The sequence below is a fragment of the Camelus bactrianus genome, chromosome 10 (assembly GCF_048773025.1).
Source record: "Camelus bactrianus isolate YW-2024 breed Bactrian camel chromosome 10, ASM4877302v1, whole genome shotgun sequence".
NCBI classification, from domain to species: Eukaryota; Metazoa; Chordata; class Mammalia; order Artiodactyla; family Camelidae; genus Camelus; species Camelus bactrianus.
The window spans coordinates 23,853,199-23,872,854 of NC_133548.1; the positions used below are offsets into that span (position 1 = coordinate 23,853,199).

The following is a 19,656-nucleotide window of genomic DNA, read 5'->3' on the forward strand; positions in this document are numbered from 1 at the left end:
GAGACCAGCTTGCCCGTCCCCCCAGTTCGGGGAGCCGGAAAGGGCACCTGTTACTCATTCTCCCTCCATTGCGTTTGGCGCTCGAGGAGTCCAAAGACCTGAGTCTGTAACAAACCTAGTGTTAAAATTTGACTGCGCCTCGATCTACTCCATGATGGGAGGTGAGATTTCTGGAAGGGCTCTGAGTTTTAGGGGGAGCCTCAGCTTCCTGCTGTTACCTATCTGGGAGGATTTAAAGAACTAGAGCTAATCTAAAGAACTAGATAAGGGCACGCACGTAGCAGCCTGGCTGACACGCGACGGGTGCTAAAGGAGCAGACATCTGACAGGTCAGAGAAGCCATCAACTGCCTGGGATTAGAAGTGTCCGAGCTCCTTTGGGGACAGTAGCAGCAAATGCAGCCTTTAAAGGGAGAATCGAAACAACCTAACTGCCATTTGCTGTGGGGTTTAATTCGTGAGGCTTTCTGTCGTCCACACAGCCTGAGCCAGTCCCCTCTGCCTGACTCTGCTCTCTGCCTTTCTCCTCCTTCTCTGTATCTTCCTCTGCTTCTCCCTCCACATTTCATCTCTTCTCTGTGCTGACGCTTTGAGGACCAATATGAGGGATGGGAAGAGTGATGGCTTTCGAGTTAAGACTGAGGTTCACATCCCAGCTCTACCCCACACTGGCTGTGGGGTCTTGGGCAAGTCTTCCATGACCCTGTTTCCTCATTTTTTTTTCTTTTTTCTTTTCTCTCTTTTTGTTAAACTGAAGTACAGTCAGTTTCCTCATCTTTGACCTCCTGGGGAACCAGAACCAAACCTCTTGTTCACTGTGAATCCTTAGCATACAATTTGTTGCTTCACACATAGTAGGTGTTCAATAATAATAGCATTAAAAATCTGTTTTAAGAACTTTTACATGTATTAACTCATTTAATCCACAGAACAACCCCATGATGTAGGTGCTATCGTTACCCCCATTTTACTGATGAAGAAACTGAGGCTTTTTGATTGAATGAATGGGGTACCATGGCAATGGCAGGAATTATTTCTGTCAAAATTCTTGACCAAGTACCTGATACCTCACCCCTTCCGTATCATGTCTGCCACACTTTCAGTTTCTCCTGGCATTGAGACAGGCTGTTGAGCACCCAATCTCAGCCCTGGGCCATCCACTGCCCAGCCTCCCAGACAGGATGGTGCCCACCTCTGTCAGGGAGTGGAGGGGGCTCCTCTGAAAGAGTAAAGGGGATCTGGCCTCAGGATAGAAAATCCTCAAAACATCACCAAAAACACAAAAACAACAGTGCAACTAACTCTTCCACCTCCCTCTCCTCTGGAGGAAACTGCTATGGTGATCCAATGTCAGCCAGACACTTGAGCAACGTCTCTGCAGCCCGAGGCCCTCAGCACAAGGTGGCCAGAAGCAGCGCACAGACCAGAGCCAGTGTTGGGCAGCTGGCCATAAGAGCAGAGATCAAATCAGCTTCAGATGGTGCCTGGCAACAGTAGGCATTTAATAACTGTTGAATTTATTAATAATTTTCTATGCACTGCATAGTCTATATACATTAACCCCAAAGTCCAGAACAGCCCTGTGAGTGAAGCATATTATCCCTATTTTACAGATGAGGAAGCTGAGGCTTAAATGTCTACGGACCTTGCCCAAGTAGAAAGCAGAAGGACCAGGATTTGAACCCAGGCCTCTCAGGCTCCAAAATCTATGCTCTTAAAACCATGTTGTCTGAAACCAAATATCTAAGGGCACTTTTTCTTTCCTTCTCCTCTAGTTCCCTTCTTTCAAGGCACTCCCAAGCCAAGCCATGACTGGGTCTCTTGCCCTGTCATTCCCTCTTTTGCCAGTATGTCCACTGGTCAGATCCAGTCCCCTCTGGTTTTTGCTGCAGGATGGAAGGTGACCAGGGCCCTAGCAGAACACCCCAGGGCTAGAAGCCCTTTCAACCCATTAGACAGAGGATGAGGATGTTAACATAACCAGAACCTTCCTCGGGGGACTTCTAAAGCTCTCCTGGGGGCTGTCATCTCACTTGCCTCTCCCCTGATGCAGCCTGCGACTCCTACTGGACATCCGTCCACCCTGAGTACTGGACAAAGCGCCACGTCTGGGAGTGGCTCCAGTTCTGCTGCGACCAGTACAAGCTGGACGCCAGCTGCATCTCCTTCTGCCACTTCAACATCAGCGGCCTGCAGCTGTGCAGTATGACACAGGAGGAGTTCATCGAGGCGGCCGGCATCTGTGGGGAGTACCTGTACTTCATCCTCCAGAACATTCGCTCTCAAGGTCAGTGTCAGAGGGCAGGGCCTCAAGGGGAGGGGCCCAGGATTGGAACCCAGCGACCTTGCGAAGTCCTTCCCCACCATGTGACTCACATGGCGAAATTTTATTAACTGCAACTCTCTGTGAACCCATATCCCCTGCTAACCAAACCTCTCCATACCAGAAGCTTTAGAATCAGAGACTGGAGGTAAAATGGAGAGAGTTACAAGGAAGCAAGTTGAGTATATTTTTAAAAAGAAAAGAAAACTAAAACATGTTCAAGGACCACCCAGGAGCAAGACTGCTACAACAAAATATTATGATTATAACAATGGTAACCATAAAGGGTGGACAAAAAGAGACTTCTGCTTGACCTTTCGTTAAGCAGAAGAAAATTAACCTGATAGACCCTGTCCCTTCCCTGTTTCCAGAGCTGTCCAACTAATTGCCATTTCCTTTTTTTTCATCCAAGTATAGTCGATTTACAATGTTGTGTTAGTCTCTGGTGTACCAAACAGAAACAGACTCCCAGACACAAAAAACAAACTTATGGTTGCTCTTTCCTTTCATCACATTCCTAATGGTCAAGAATCAAATGGCCACGAGGTGGCGCCAGTAGCATTCAACACACCCTGCAAGAGTGGAATGTTGATGGACAGGTTCTTAAAATTCAGATAAAGGACCTGAGGTCCCGAGTGGTTAAGTGACTTCTCCAAGGTCACATGGCAAACAGGGCTGATTCACTGAAATTTGGTACACAGCAGGGCCTGTGAGATCAGAAAGACCTTCGTTCCAACCCTGGCTCTAACACTCTTGAGCCATAGGACCTCTGGCAAGTGGCTTAACCTCTCTGAACCTCCATTGTCTCCACTCTGTGATGGAGTGATGACACACTTCCATGGGCTCCTTGACAGGATTCAGTGAAACGTTACCTGACACAGCCGATAAGGACACAAGTGCAGTGAATGGCAACTATTTTTGTCATCATGAATACAACCAAGAGGCAGAAATTTTTTTAATAAATAAATAATGGGACACATCTCAGCTCAATTTTAAGAAAGACCTTTCTAAAAGTTAGCATTTTTTAAAATGGCTGCTTCAGAAGATACCTCTGGAAGGAAGTTCCCCGTTGCTGGAGATAATCAAGCCATCTTATGGCCCCCTGCTTGATGGGGATGCTGTGGCAGGGATTCCTATTTGGGCAGAAACCCACAGAGGACCTTCAGCTCTAGGAGTCTTTGTCCTCCCCTTGATCTCCCCATCAAGGCAGGAAAGCTAAGGATGGGGACCCCTGGGCACTGCTTAGCTTCTGCCCTGGGAGCCATGGCTCACTGGGGGTGAGAAAAGGACAAACAGACCTGCTGTTCATTGTTGTCCAGTCTCTGCTTCATTATCACCAATGACAGTGACCTGCAAGGAGTTGAGAGCAGCAGCCTGCACTGAGAGTGGACTTTCCCTGAAAGGAGGCAAGTCTGAGCAAATCACAGTGGCTCAGGGAGGAGACTGGGGGCTCCATGCGGAACCCTCCTAAGGGAAGAGCCCTGCACAAGAATCCCAGGGCCATGAAAACGGAGCATTCCGTCCTGGGAGAGGACGCAGCTTGGCACCACCAGCCACGGCCAAGCATCAAGTCAGTCACGTTTGTCTCCAGGCCCCAGCATCTCCTGTGCTGGGATCTCCCACCTCGGGCACCTCCCTCCCTGGCAGTGGTTACATCAAAAATACCTGTCCCTGGTCTCATTGCCTCAGGGTCTGTGCAGAACAAATAAGCTAAAAACCCAACGTGTTTTTTTTAACAGGCCATAAGTTGCCTCTGCTCATTCTAAGGAATCCCTGGCGTCACAAGGGTGGAGTGTCAGGCACTCTTTGGGCCAGGGCATTAGCATATTGAGCAGAAAGACTGTCTACCCCATCAACCTCCTTCGTCCTCAGATTCTCCATCATGTTCCTCAAGCGGCTATGTGTATTGTGTTTTGAATACATGTGTTGTGACCAGTTTCCAGGGTCCCCATTTGCCCACCTGTTATCTGGTCTTTCATTTTCAAAAATGTCCCTGTTTGGATAAGAAATTATATGTTAAACTGGTTATTACCTAGCTGAGGCCTTATATTATCCCATAGGTTGGGGCTCTGGCAGAAAAGGACACATAACAAGGGCGAGGAGTGAAAGGGGGACTCTAGGGCCCAGTGTGCTCCTGGCTCAGAAAACATTTCAGTAGGATTTAAGGGTGCAGAAATATGGGGACCCTGGTCACTGGAAGGCAAGGTCAGCCAGAGGGGTGAGGGCAGAGGTGACTCCCCCAGCGCAGGAGAGGAACGGTCCCTGGTTAGCCCCTGCCCTGTTCCCGGGGAAGAGTGAACTGAGGGGCGTGGCTGAGCAGAACCAATCAGAAAATGGCCCTAGGAACCAACAGTCACAAATATGCCCTGGCCCCGTCTTCTCAGTGAATAGAAACTGGCCCTCACATTGGACACCAAATTAGAAGAGATGTCCTTTGCCCTGTGCTGCTACATGAAAACATCAACTGGAACTCCTGACCTCCCCACAAACCCACCCTACTCTTCAGAGGAGACAACCAAGGCCCCCCATCCCAAGACAGGCTCCCAAATCCTCTTTAAATCCTCATATCAGGGTACTGCACTTCTTGTGGACCCCTGTGTCCATTTTCCTCTTTGACCAGCACATAACAGGCGTTCGAATCCGGATTAGAGGCCATGTTCCAGAACATAGACTCTGAGAGCCAAAGGGGAGGACTGTGGTGGTTTTGTCACATGCTGCCAGTGAGGAACACGAGCCCAGAGACTCGGTGACTGGGCAAGTCTGCAGAGGGGGCAGGGGCTCAGCCCAGCTCAGAGCCCAGGCCTCCTGATCCCAAGCCAGGATTCCCAGTGCCCACTCAGAAAACCCTAGAAGCTGCTGGGATGCCTGGCCCAGGCTGTCTCCAGGTCGCCCCTGAGGAAACAAGGAGACTGTACTTCTCAAGGGTGGCTTCAGGGTGGCCCTATAAAGGCCAGATGGTCTCCAAAGGTTCCCTCTGAAGTGAAACTGCCCTGCAGAGGGACAGTGGCTCCCCTTCTCCCAACACCTCCCCTGCTGGCCTGGCCAGGGAAACCAGGATTATACGGCATGATTTGTGGATTCCTTTCTCTTTTCCAGGTTACTCCTTTTTCAATGACGCTGAAGAGACCAAGGCCGCCATCAGAGACTGTAAGTAACCAAGTTCAAGCTGCCCGAGGCTGTGTCAAGGCTGTTGTTGGGCACGTGAGCTTGATGGTTGTCTAGGACCACTCTGAAAGGGTGATGACCTGAAACAATGACAGGCTAAGAGAAGACAGCGGGAGATACGTGGTGGACAGAGTACAGGGCTGGGGTCTCTGCTTCCTTATCCTTCCCCAGGCTCAGCTTCCTTGTCTCTAAAACCCGTCGCTGGGTTGTGGTGAGCTCAGGTCATAGTACATACGAAGTGCCTGGCTTATGCCAGCAGCACAGGTGCTCCAAAAACTGGTACCTGTTAGAAATAATAATCATAATTAGCAACCATTAGAGCCTTATGGTTGATAATGCCTATGAAGATGAGCTCACTAAGCAGATCACCTTAATAATTACAAGGTGATGGAGGATCTCAGATGGCCTTGTTGATTCTGAAAATTAACCCTCATGATTTCACTTCTGCAGATGGAGAAAGTTTAGGAAAGGGAGCTTTGGAGATTTCATTTTTTAAAGATGATGATGATGATCGTGATGATTGCTTAGTTTCTGAGCCCCACAAAAGGCCCTGGTCCAGGGTGGGAGGAGCTGTGGGTCCTGGACAGACCCCTTTCCTCCACAGACTGCAGCTCATACATCCGCAAAGATACGGCAGGACACGGTGGTTCTCCAGCTGAGGGGCAGACACAGAGGAAGGGTTTTTTATGATTTTTATTTTTCTCTCCTTAAAGTCCCAAATAATCAACCAAGGATTTAGGCTATTGCTTTAATGATGAGTTTTTTATTCAGAGTTAACGCAGGAATAGCTGAGTCTATGAACCACATGCAGTGGGCTTAAGGAGGCACACCCTGCCTCACAGATCCCAGTGGCCCTGTTGAGAGCAGCTCTGTATTTCTCAAGGTTCCCTGCATTTGGGCCCAACGATCATGTAGTGTCTCCTCCTTGCAGAGAGCAAAGTGCCCACCTGGCTTCCTGGCTCTCATGGATTTTCATCCATCTGTAACAGGCTGGGGGTTGGGCAGTGAACCCCAGCTTTCACCCTCCAGCCCAATCCCGGCAGAGCCCCTGGAAGAAAGGAGCCCACCGAGGCCCAGGGCCACTATTGAGTCTGTGTCTGAAGGCCTGGGCCCAGGAAAGGCGCTTGCCGCACTCTGGGAGCTTCGGCCGACCAGCCCGCTCTCAGGGCTCAGGGGCTCGACCCACCTATGTCTTTTTGCCAGCCTGCCATCCTCACAGCCGAGGAAGATGATGAGCTAGAAAGAGCTAGTGTGTCCCACACCAGGAGAAGGTTCTACCTGAATCCATAACCAGTCCCAGTTAGAGTCAGTGCTGCTGTAATAATAGCAACAATGATAATAGCAGCTAGTATTTGCTGAGTGCTTACAGCGAACTAGGCCCTAAGCTAGACACCTTCTAGACATCGTTTCAAGGAATCTCTCCAGTAACTCTGTAAGACAAGTACTAGAACCATAGCCTTTTCCGCAGGGTAGGCGCCAAAGCTTAGAGGCTAAAGCTGACAAAGTTAGCAGGTGACAGATGACCTGGATGTGCCTAAATCTGAAGCCCATAACCCTTTTTCCCCTCATCTACTTCTTTCTTTTCCTTTCCATTCATTCATTCCTTTGACCAGCTTTTATTCAATGCCTACTATGTGCCGGGCTGAGAGCTAGGTACTGTGGCTCCAGTGATGAGCATAACCAAGGTCTTGCCCTCATGGAGCAAGGGAGGCAGAGAGACATTAAACAAATTACCCCAGTAATGAATATGTAATTGCTGATTATGATGATATTACAGAGGAAAATGGCAGGACGCCTTGTGTGTGATGGAAGAAAGATCGCATTTAAATTAGGGACCAGGGAAGCCCTAGAGGAAGAGATATTTCAGTTAGGCCAAAAGGATGAGCAGAAGCTAGCCAGGAAAAGAGGAAAGAAACAATTAAGGAGAATGAATGGTTTGTGCAAAGGCCCTGTGCCAGGAACAGCTTCAAGCAATGTTCCCATCCATCTTCAGTAAAGATTAATAGCTCTTGTTACCATTTGTGAAGCACTTACTATGTGCCCAGCGCAGTGCCGGGCTGAGTATTCTACGTACATTAACTCATTTAATCCTCATCAAAACTTCACTAGGTAGTAATGTTATCCCTATTCACCTCTGAGGAAACTGGAGGCGCTGAAACTTGTAAATTACAAGTAAATGTAGCACAGAGATTCCCACTCGTTTTCTCCAAGTCCATGCTCTTATACACTGTGCTTTTCACCACATGCCCACAGGGGCACGCAGTCTTGCACACGCACACGCACACGCACATGCACACACATTGACAAACCCTTCTGTTCACTCTGCTGTCCGCTCAGTTGAAACCCAAGATTCAAGACTCCTCTGGGTCTGAGCCCAGCTCCATGAGGACTCAGAGAACAGGATGATTTTCAACTTCATACCTGCTGAAGAGGCTCAGGCCCAACAAGTTAGGAAACCGTCAGAACTGGCCCAAGTGACACACCCAGCCCCGCTCCACTTGGTCTCCCCTTTCCACCCATCGTCTCCATCTCTGCGGCAGAAACACCCGTGAACGAGCCGCCTCCTGCTCCTGGCCCGGGGCGCAGGCCCTCTGGCTGGACCAGTAGTGTTATGGAGACGTGCACATGGTGAGCTTGTGTTAGAAACTCCAGCCTCCGTCCCACCTTCTGGAGGACAGCTGACCACGTTCCCAATCAACGACTGAGAATGTATCCTTCGGCCACAATTTAACGGTCTCTAGTTTCAAGGCAACCAAACTCCTGCAAATCCCATCAACAGCAGAGAGCTTGGGCCATGTCCAAACTGCAGGGACACATTCCAGGTGAAGACAGCTGTAAGACACGGAGAGCTGCCCCCCAGAACAGCATGGGCCTCTGCAGAGAAGTTTAGGGTGTTCGCAGTGCTGCTGCTGCTACCTCTGGCTGATCTTGGGCAGGTTTGGATTCGGGAACCTGCCTCAAGGTGGGCACACACTGATGATGCCTTCAGCCCCTCTGCCCCCACTGTCACCCCTGCTGCCACTCTCACTGCCACCATCTGCCAAGCAAGGCCTCCAATCTAGCCGAGCCACCACTACCTTCAAAGCCACCACTGAGCACTGGGAACAGATGAAACAGGATTATTTATCTCAGGCAAGACCCACGAGGAGAAACGCCCACCTTGCCCATAACCCTGCCTCATGCTGACCTATCCTGTGTTCATCCTGTCAAGCCAAGTATCTTCCATCCAAAGCACAGGAGGGGAAATCATAAAAATTAAAAGGGTGACTTTTTTCCTCCCACTTCTCGCCATTTTGGCATTTCAGGGAAAGCTCGTTGTCTAGTCACTGGTTAATAATTCACCTTTATCTTTACCACGCCGTTTGTTTTCTCTCTTCTTACAAGATTAAATTAAAACAATAGAGAAGCCTGCTCTGCAGGTGACACTGCGTAGTGTGGCATCAGATCAGACGGGAGGGCCGGACTCTTTCTCAGTCTTGATCAACCGGCCGTCAGCCCTGCTCACCTGCTGTCACCCCACTCCACCTGGCGGCAGCCCCAGTGTCAGCTGATCTCACCTGGGTATTCATTCATGCTTTGGCCTGTGCACATGAGCCTGTTTTTCCACATCGACACGGTTCCCAACTGTAACATAGGACAGGGCCGAGAAGAGGCCTGAGGGACGCCACAAGCTGAAGTCACACATTCCTGTCGTTGTTCGTTCCTGTGAACGATGCACTGTCATTCTCAGAGCTGAGGGCTCTGGCGTTGAAATGTTTGCCCCGGATCTCGGCTCCGCCACTGGGCAGACACATGACCTGGATCGTGCTCCCAAAACATAGGCAGGGCTCTCTCCTTCCTGCTCAGGTGTCTCCTTGTCCGAGAGCTTTCTCTGTTGGCTTTTATTACGATTGCAGCTTCACTCGTCCCCTTGCCCCTCACCTCTGTCTGCTCACCTGCTGTAATCTTCTCCACAGATTCATCACCACCTGAAGTAGCCCATGCATGTCCATCAGATTTTCCTACCCACTTGGGTGTGAGCCCCTTGAGAGAAGAGACAGATTTATCCCGTGCTGTACCCCCAGGGCCTGCTACAGAGGGCACACTGCGGCTCAAAACTCGTGAGCCAGTGAGTCAGTGGCCTACAGTGAGATACCTAGCCGCTTCCACACCCCTGTTTTCTTATATGTAAAATGGAGACGGTAAGAAACATACATCATAAGAAGGGGTGAGACCAAGTGAGCTCTTGGCAGTAGCAAACGCTCCACAAACTTGAATAATCATTAAGTGTCTATTGAACACCTGCTATGAAAGACATGATGAAGTGGTAGTTGTGAACATCCACTTTGGAACAGAACTAATCTGGGTTAAAGTCCCGGCTCTACCACTCTGGATAAAATTCCTAAACTATCTGGACTTCAGTTTCCTCCTCAATAAATGGGAATAGTGATAATGCTGCACAGGGTCATGGCAGGGTTAAATGAGATACTGAATATGAAGTCCTTAACACACACTTGGCATGTAGGAAGTGCTCCATTAATATCAGCTGTTAGTACAGGCAAACAAGAGATGAGATCAACCTTTACGGTGCAGTGGGACCAGTGCTGGGATACTGAGGAACACACGGGTGCTGTGGGACAGAGAAGGGGGGTCTAACCCAGAGGGAAGTTCAGAGAAGACTTCCTGAAGAGGTCTTGTGAGAATAGAGTCAGCTGGGTAGAAGTAGGGTACAGGAACCTGTGCAAAGGCCCTGAGGCAGGAGAAAGTCAAGCCCCATTGGAACTATCTGACCCAAGAAGAGGGAAGAAGCTGGGCAGTATCAAGAGATAAGCCTGGAGAATGGGCTGGAGGTCCATTTGTGACAGGCCAGCCTAACATGGCAGCCTTTGCCCTGGAGACCAAGGGGAACCACTGCAGGATGTTACACCAGGGAGTGACACAACCCACTGGCACTGAGACAGGTCGCCCTGGGCAGCAGCGTGGTGCACGGGGTACCATTCCTTCCCTGGACAACATACTTGCTCTGTCTTTCAGTGGTTACAGCATAGTGTACCTGCCAGGCGGTGCAGCAGGAATGGCAAATACAGTGCAGTCCAGTGTGACGGCTGCTCCCCAACGCCTCCTGAGCACCTACTATATGCCAAGCACTGTGCTAGGTGCTGAGGGGGTGGGGTACACGTGGAAACACAGATCCCTGCCCTCTAGTGGGGAAAATCAGCCAGTGAACAAAATAAATACATTCCACAGTATGTCCCATGGGGATAGATCTGACGGCAAAAAATAAAAGTAGGTCATGGAGTGTCGCATAGGGTAAGTATATGCAATTCCATCTCAGTGAGGGAAGGCCTCCCTGAGAAGGTGACTTTGAGCAAAGATGCAGATGAGGGCCTGAGCCCATGGACTCAGCACAAAGGGAGCAAATGCCCCTGAGGCCGATGTGCTTTCGAGTTTCAGAAAGAGCCAGGAGGTCCGTGTGGCTGGAGCGGAGTGAGCAAGGGGGCATGGCGGGGTGGGGGGCAGCGGGGCGAGGGTGCCATCCGGTGTCACCTGTTATTTCTTAATCATATACCACCAGGTGTCTCAGACTGTTGCTTACAGTGTGAGTTCTACTTTAACTCAGTATTGAGTTAATGCCTTGCTATTCATAAGCTCTACCCTCTTCGCTTTTACTCGTGTCCCTGCCAGTCTGTTCTCCACACGCTAGCCAGAAGGCTCTTCTTAAAATGTGGATCTTGTCCAACTCCAGAGTTTTGGCTTTCCTCTGTGAATAACATCCCACATCCCTACCACGTGCCCACGTGGCCTGCCGGCAGCCCACTACCTGGCAGCATCATCCCCTACCAGCCTCCCCGGGCACACCGTGTGCCGCCGCAGCCACGCTCACTCCATGCTTGGCTTTGCACGCGCCGCTCCTTCCCGCTGGAGCGCTCTTCCACCTCCTCACGTCAGTGTGTCTCCCCTCCAGGAGACCCTCCCTGGCCACCCCAGCTACAGCAGGTCTTCCTCTGCCTTCATCCTCTATCCAGTGCCTTTCTTCCTTCATCACGCTTACAGCAATGGCGATTTGTGTTTCACTTGTGTTTTCGTGGCCCAGTAGTCCTCAACCTGCACGTGAGCCGGGACCAAGTCGGTCTTGTTCGCTTTCTATCTCCAGCTCAGAGCCCGGAACCAGGCACACAGCAGGTCCCCAGTGTTGGATACAAACACCCCTTAAACCCCCTGATTACCCCCGAAGCACGCGGCATGCTGTCCTCCACCACAAAGGTGCAGTGAGCAGCTGCTCACTTAGGTACCAGTTAAGGTCAGAGCGTGGCCCTACATCTCTCCCTACAAGGATAAATCGTTCTGTTGCAGATGCTGATTCCAGCTGCTTGAAAACAAGTGGCATCAAAAGTCAAGACTGTCACAACCATAGTCGAACAAGTAAGTGTAGAGATGCGATTTCTCATTGCTGATTTCTTAAAACCACTTTTGAGACAAAGTAATCTACTTTAATAAGCTTTGAAACTCAGTGTTTGAGTGGGATGAGTTATTTCCCAAAGAACATAGAGAAATTGACGATGACTTTTATAAGGTTATCAAAATCCAGTTTCTTTTTGCTTGGAAATAGTATTATGAGGGTTAAAGAAATTGTCTAAGCCTGCTGAGTTTTTGAATAAGGGTTTATCTCTCCTGGTCTGCCGTGGGTCCATCTCACTGACATACTTAAAGAAACCCCATGAGCTGGCAATTCTTTTAGCTTTCCCAGCACTGAAACCCATATACCCAGTGCAGAGGCAAGCCTGCTGGGCTTGGTCCTAACCACCTAATATGTATTAAATCATAATCCTCTAACCTGTGCTATGAGGTAAGTACTCTTATGAACCCATTTTAGAGATAACTAGAGAGATTGGTTACAGAACTAGAAAAGGTGGACTCAGGACCCAAAGCCAGGCAGTCAGAATCCAGAGCCAGTCTTCACTATGATCTAATAGAACAAGAGAAATACCGGCTTTTCATGAAAAACATAATTGTAGGGTTGGCTATAGCCAGACAGTTGTGGCTGAGGGATCTCCATACAAGCATACAGCCTGTCACAGAGAAGAATGAAAAGATCGTTTGACCGTCATTCCATTAATTCTGTAAGACTTAGTTGTTCCACTGAGCAGGGAAGGTCTGGGAGCCACGCGGTGTTGCTGGTCGATGTAAATGTGGTGTCTCTGCGGGTTTTTTTCTAGAAGACTTTTCACAGCTCCGTGAGTTTCCAAGTGGAGCGCTCGGTCCTAACTGGGAAATGACTCCAGGAAGCAGCAGTTCTCAGGGGTTAATGAGAAGCTGCACAACTCGTCTCTTAAAAAAGAAATTTTTTTTTTAATTCTTTAACTGACTTTTTTCCTTCTCAAAAGGCCTCCAAAGTTCTCATCTATGGGAATTTGTGCGAGACCTGCTTCTATCTCCTGAGGAAAACTGCGGCATTCTGGAATGGGAAGACAGGGAACAAGGTATTTTTCGGGTGGTTAAATCAGAAGCCCTGGCAAAGATGTGGGGACAAAGGAAGAAAAATGACAGGATGACATACGAGAAGTTGAGCAGAGCTCTGAGGTAAGTGAACGGCAGGAAACGCCGGGAACCTTCAGGCAGAGTTCTGTAAAACAGCCAGCTGGAGAAAATTCAACTGTTTTCGCAGCTTTTCACTTGATAATCAAAAGGTTAGGAGCCAACACTTTGGTTCCTAGTTACAGGTGGGATTAGGGTTTGTAAATTGACATGCTGTCCTTTTCATGCTCAGCAGTGTTCCCTGGGGATCATTCAGAAGCCAGGCCACCACACGCGCGCACGCACACACACACGCACACACACACACACACACACGTTTTGAACTGAATGTGGTGAGGTTCAGTCTTCAAGACGTCTGGGAAAGGTTTAAGTGTAAGTTGATAAGAGGGTGTGAAAATACCAGGGTAACCAGAGCCCGCCTCGTCACCGGAGAGGAATGAGGAGCGTGTTTGTGTTCTGTTGTTTTCCTGGGGTGTGAACCTCCCCCACATCTCTCTTCTGCTGCCTTTCACAGGTACTACTATAAAACGGGAATTTTGGAACGGGTCGACCGAAGATTAGTGTACAAATTTGGAAAAAATGCCCACGGGTGGCAAGACGACAAGCTATGATCTGCTCCATCAGCAAGCTCATTTTATGGATTTCTGTCTTCTAAAACAATCAGATTGCAACAGACACTTGAAAGTCTTTGTCTTTTTTTTAAACCTGTAAACGTGTTGATAAAATTTCTCCACATCTCAGCTTACACTTGGATTCAGAGTTGTTGTGGTCTACTTGCGGATGATGGCAACAACCCTTAAGAAATTCTTTTTTTTGGTTTTCACCCAAGGGGAGGGGGGATGACCTTTGATGGTACCTAGATCAGACATTACTTCCCGAATCAAGAGTTGCAGAACCACAGGAGCCAGTGCCATTGGCGCTGCTCAGAGACAAAGGATCCGATTCTGCCCTGAGAGACTCCTCCAGTGCTCCCATTCCAAAGGCTCCAAAGTTTTCACATACTTACTGTGGCAGCTCACAAAGAAAGAAAAAAAAGTAATTAGTTTGTAGTCAGTATAGTAGGAGGGGGTGCAATGTGGGAAAGACAAACATACTGTAGATTTTAAATCGTTAAAGTCAAATTCCATAGAAAAGTTTCTTAATTAGTAAAAGAGCTACACCATCAAGGTGGTACATAATTGGATTTAGCATAAGTTAATAGGAAGTTTCTTAACCAAAACATCTTTTTGGCCTCTCAGCAAAACGCCCATGGCCATCCTTCTGGAGTAACACACTTAAAATCAGGCACGTTCTTAATTCTCGCTGAGTTTATTCCCCCTCTACTCCTACGGGTGGGGGGCATCAGACATGCAAAGAGTTAGTCAAAGATGCTTGCCTCAATGTCCAAATCACGGCTGTTTGTATGATTCAAGTTATCAACACAATAAGCTCGTAATTCATCGATTCTGTCTGTGGCCAAGACGTCAACCCTTTATAGAACCGGGAGTGTCCTGACAGCTCTGTAATGTCCAATTAGATTATGCGTCCCTTTCATTTTGTCATCCTACCTGATGTGTACGCAAGCTCCAAAACACGTATTTCCTTAACAAAAAATAGTGGCGCTGAATTTACACCAGTGAATGTTCACGGGCTCAAGTCTGCACTGACGTTTTCTCATCATCACTGGTAGGTGAGCTGCTGGCGCCCTCCAGCTGGGTGGACGGCCCCGGACTTCTGCTTCCCAGAGCAGGAAGCTTCATGTGACAAGGCGCCAAACCACAATGCAGGCTGAGGGCCTCCGTGCTTACAGGTTCCCTTCAAAAGTAACTTGTTGTTAAAAAATGTGAATGACTGTAAAATAATCTATTTTTGGATTCCTGTGTTTTCCAGGTGGATACACTTTGTAAACAATGTGAATAAAATATTTAACACGTTACACTGTCTCTGTATTATTCCAGTCACCGATTCAGCAAAGCATTGACAATTATAGCACCTCTGAAGACCCTTCCGTGTCCTAGCATTTAGGAGATGCAGATTCCTACAGAGCCCCCCAGAGGTGTAAGAAACATCTGGAGTGATGTTGCCCACCACCTTTCCATCGCGAGACAGGGGTCCCCTCACAAGATGGAGCGCATGGTCCAGTGGGGTCTACAGATATGTTTTTGTTTGGTGTACATACACACAATTTTTTTTACTTGTGTTTTCAGCTTTGGTTTTGTTTCTTACTATGGGTTAGTTGCCTCATTTTAAAATCAGGAGATTTACAGACAAATCCAGATTCCAAATTTCTTTTTAAAAATCAGATCTGCACCACGAGGTTCCCTGTGCCTGTGGCGGTCTTTTCCTGGACCCAAGTGGAAGAGCATTTTGTCACCACTTCACGCTGCCTCAGGTGTTGAACTTTGTTCTTACACTCTTGTGGTCCGTTTGGGAGGTTTTGGTTTTTGTGTTTCATACATCCAGAATGTGTTTACATCTTGAATTTGGGGACCCTGTCCTAGAGGGAAGTGGATCAAAGCTCACAGTCCAGTTGAAAGAAGAGACTGTCCAGGAAATTGGACATTAGCTAACGGGAGGGAAGCTGGGAGGGAGCTTTCAGGCAACGAGCTTGCCAGTGAAGAAGCAGAACCCAGAATCTCCAGGGGATGGCAGGGACTGAGGTCCAGCAGGGCAGGCAGTGGTGGATGGTACCAGGGAGTAAGTCACTACCTAAGAGATGCTGCCCCGCCCCAGAGTGGAGCATCCAGCAATTCACAGAACAAAAAAAAAAAAAAAAAATTAATCCCTCTGCTACTCAAGAAGTTTTCATTTTATAAAACCTTTAAACTAGCATCCTTTTTGTACGAGTTTCCCAGGGCTGCCCAAGACATATCACCAAATCTGGTGACTTAAAACAATGGAAATTCATCCTCTCGCAGTTCTGGAGGCTAAGCCCAAAATTAAGGTATTGGCCAGGCCATGCTCCCTCCACAGGCTCTGGAGAAGGATCCTTTTTTGCCTCCTCCAGCTTCTGGTGGCTCCAGGTGTTTCCTCAACTTGTGGCTGTAAAATTGCAACCTCCGCCTCCATCTTTATATGAACTGCCTGCCTTCTTCCCTTTGGTCTCTTAGAAGCACACTTACCTTTGGGTGTAGAGCCCATATGGGTAATCCAGGATGATCTCATCTGGAGACACCTGCAAAACCCTTTTTTCCGAGTAAGGTCACCTTCACATGTTCCTGAGGATGCAACATGGAAACATGCTTTTGAGGACAGTCATTCAACCCACTATACTCTTTAAAATGTGAGTTTTACTGACACATGTAGCTTCATAATGCAATTCACTAAAGAAAGGAAAATACAAGGACTGTTTAAAATACCACACCTTAAGCAAACAATAGCAAAGCAAAACAACAGACAATACTAAATTCCCTTATCAAACAGTCAAACTAGGAATGAGTATTTCCTTTGTGAAAAAGGATCACAATGGAGTTTTCCATAGCAAACCCTCAGTGTGTTAATATGATTGATAAAAATTCTCAAAAACTCAAAAGTATACAGAACTTTTTGAGTTCACCTCTACTAACCTTTCACATCTTTAAAAGCCTTCCAATGGTTTTTAAGTGGAATTTGGCCCTTTGCCTTTTGGTGATATCATGAACTGAAGCAAAGAAATGGCCAAACAGCTTGCAAACTGTTTTTCCCTCAGAAAAGCCAGTGCTAAGAAGTTCTTAAAACTCGTTTCTGTAGCAGAGATTACAAATTAGAGCGATGCCTCTTTATCTAGGAAAGGAAAAAATTAACGTGTTTTAAACCCAAAATTCAGACATTGAATTTGAAGCAACAAGGTGATCCTTCAGTGTTTCTATAAGCCCAGATCAAGTCCCCCTTTGAGGTGAGCAAAACATAATAATAGACTTTAAAATTCCAGGAGTCGACTTTTAGAGAGTGGTGTGCCAGAAGATAAGTGAAAACGCCTTTTAAGAAGGTGAGAATGTAATAGGAAAAGGAATCTAGGTGTAGATGTATAACCGAATCACCGTGCTGTACACCAGAAGCTAATACAACATTGTGAATTGACTGTATTTCAATCAATCAATCAATCAGGGTGAGAATGTACGAAGTGGAAAGACCTGTCCACTCAAAAACACGCACACAAATGTGCACAGTGGCATGATTCATAACAGCCACAAAGCAGAAGCAACCCAAATGTCCATCAACTGATGAGTGGAAATAAAACACAGCTTATCCGTACAATGGAATATTATTTGGCAATAAAAGGAAATGAAGTATCAATATATGCTACGGCAGGTAAGAATCTTGATAACACTACACCAAGGGAAAGAAGCCAGTCGTGAAAGACCACATATCGTATAATTCCATTTAAATAAAATGTGCGGAGTAGGTAAATCTAACGACAGATTAGGTTAAGTTGGGGAAATGGTGAGTGCCAGCTAGTGGGTAGGAGATATTTTAAGGAGTGACAGACATGTTCTAAAATTGATTGCGGTGATGGCACAACTTGATGCCTATACTAAAAACTACTGAAGCGTACACTTTAAATGGGTGGATTTTATGGTATGTGAACTATATCTCAAAAAAGACTGGTTTCTTTTAAAAAGAAGGTTCCAATGATGAAGGTTCAAACACTGCTGAGAGGCCACGTAAGGTGAGGTTGAGGATGGACCACTGGGCTTTGTGCGTGGGTGCTAAAATACACATAACATAAAATTGAGCATTCTAACGATCTTAAAGCATATAGTTCAGTGGCAAATACAATTCATGCTGTTGTGCAACCATCCTTCTCCAAAACCTTTTTATCTTCCCAAACTGAACCTCTGTAACCACTAAATAATAATTCCCATTTGCCCCTCCCCCCCCAGCCCCTGGCAACCACCGTTCTACTTTGTCTTTGTGTATTTGACTATTCTAGGTAACTCTTAAAAGTGGAATCACAGCATATTTGTCCTTCTGTGTCTGACTTATTTCACTTAGCATAATGTCATCCATGTTTTAGCATGTGTCAGAACTTACTTCCTTTTTAAGGCTGAATAATATTCCATTGTCTGGATATACATTCTGTTTATCCATTCATCTATCAATAGACACTCAGGTTGCTCTCAACTTTTGGCCCTTGTGAATAATAACACATTGTACACATATCTCTTCAAGTCCCTTCTTCCACTTCTTTTGGGTACATACCCAAAATTGGGATTGTTGGATGGGACAATTGGATTTTAGTGGCATGGAAGTCATTGGTGATCGTGGCAAAAGCAGTCTGCTTGTAGGTTCAAGAAAGGACAGAAGATAGTGAAGATTACAAGTAAAGGCAATTCTTTCAAGGTTTTTTCAATAAAGGGAAGCAGAATAAAGGAAGCAATAGCAAGAGAGGCTTATGAGATCAAGAGGGGATTTGAGAAGACGTGTAAGAGTAGGTTTGCATGCTAAAAGGAAGGATGCAGAATTGCAGAGCGGGCAGGAGGGCATGGACCAGTGCGTGTGTGGGGGGCTCATCTTCAACATGAACAGAACTCATCTGTCAACAGGAAGGGACAAAGAGAACATGGATGCTGATGCTGGCAAGTCAGAGGACTTTGATGAAGTAATAGATAAAGAAGTCATTCTCTCCTTGGTGAAATAGAGCAGAGTGCGAGGGAGAAACCAGTGGGAGAGTTTACTGAGGAAGTAAAGGGAGATTTCCCAGCAGTGCTAAAGGCCCACTTGAGGTTTGTGGTCAGATTTTTAAAAGCCCAGTCAGCACGGCTGTGGGGCTGTGTTTTGCTCCAGCCACAGTCATTTCCAGGGTAAGAAATGAGTAAGTGAGAGGCGCAGTTTACCAAGGCTGGGTTCTAGAGTAATTATCACTTTGAACTATGAAATCTAAACAGAGTACAAAGGGAAGTGAGGACATGAAGGGGATGGTGACCAGAAAGGAAAAACAAGTTTCGTTTTCTTGCATTCTTACACTTTTGCCATTATGGGCTAGCCATCACCATGGGTCCCTGTATCTTAATGTCACTTAAAAGGAATATCATTAGGTAGTATGTCCCAGGAAGTAAAACCTAACTGCAGAAGTTAACCTCATCCGTATTTACCTTTGAAATTACAAAAGTAATTTTCCAGAGTAAAACTGGGGTTACTTCCATGTGTCAGATTTTTACATATAGAAACATGCTGGATATATGTAATGTTAACTACCAACTTATTTTTAGACTACAGAATAGAACAAAGCAGAAAATTAGCTCAAAAACTCTGTCTTCGGAGGTGGGAGTACAGCCCAGTGGTAGAGCATACGCTTGGCATACACGAGATCCTGGGTTCAATCCCCAGTGCCTCTTGTTAAGGGAGAGAAAAAATAAAGAATTTTTTAAAAACCTCTGTCTTTGTGTTTATAGCCAGTATTCAAATTAATAACCTCTTCCCGCATCAAAGTATATTCATTTTTAAGTTTATCTTATATATTTAATATAGTAAAGAGATATAACTATAGTAAAGTTACTGTATTGAATGTATTCACCATTGGTTACAAATGGATAAATTTATTTTCTATGTCTACAAATATAATAGTTTTCAAGCACACTAAAATGCAGAAGGAATTTAAGCAGGAGTTTGTCAGGAGAACAAAGGAGTTTGAGCTAAAAGACTGAGAATTTGTATCTACTAATGGTCTAATGGTTTCCTGAAGCTCAAGAGAGC

At 46.8% G+C, this 19,656-nt stretch overlaps 1 protein-coding gene across 4 annotated transcripts in view; it reads left to right on the forward strand.

The window, feature by feature from the left end:
• Positions 1–14,917, forward strand: part of ELF5 (E74 like ETS transcription factor 5) — a 39,085-nt gene extending 24,168 nt beyond the window's left edge. For all 4 annotated transcript variants that reach the window (XM_010964691.3, XM_045523901.2, XM_045523900.2 and 1 more), the window contains exons 3-7: positions 2,053–2,286; positions 5,419–5,469; positions 11,821–11,889; positions 12,852–13,047; positions 13,517–14,917. In XM_010964691.3, coding sequence (XP_010962993.2) covers positions 2,053–2,286; positions 5,419–5,469; positions 11,821–11,889; positions 12,852–13,047; positions 13,517–13,613 — 647 coding nt within the window. In that variant the 3' untranslated portion in view covers positions 13,614–14,917. The remainder of the gene's footprint in view (positions 1–2,052; positions 2,287–5,418; positions 5,470–11,820; positions 11,890–12,851; positions 13,048–13,516) is intronic.
• The last annotated feature ends 4,739 nt before the right edge of the window (positions 14,918–19,656 follow it).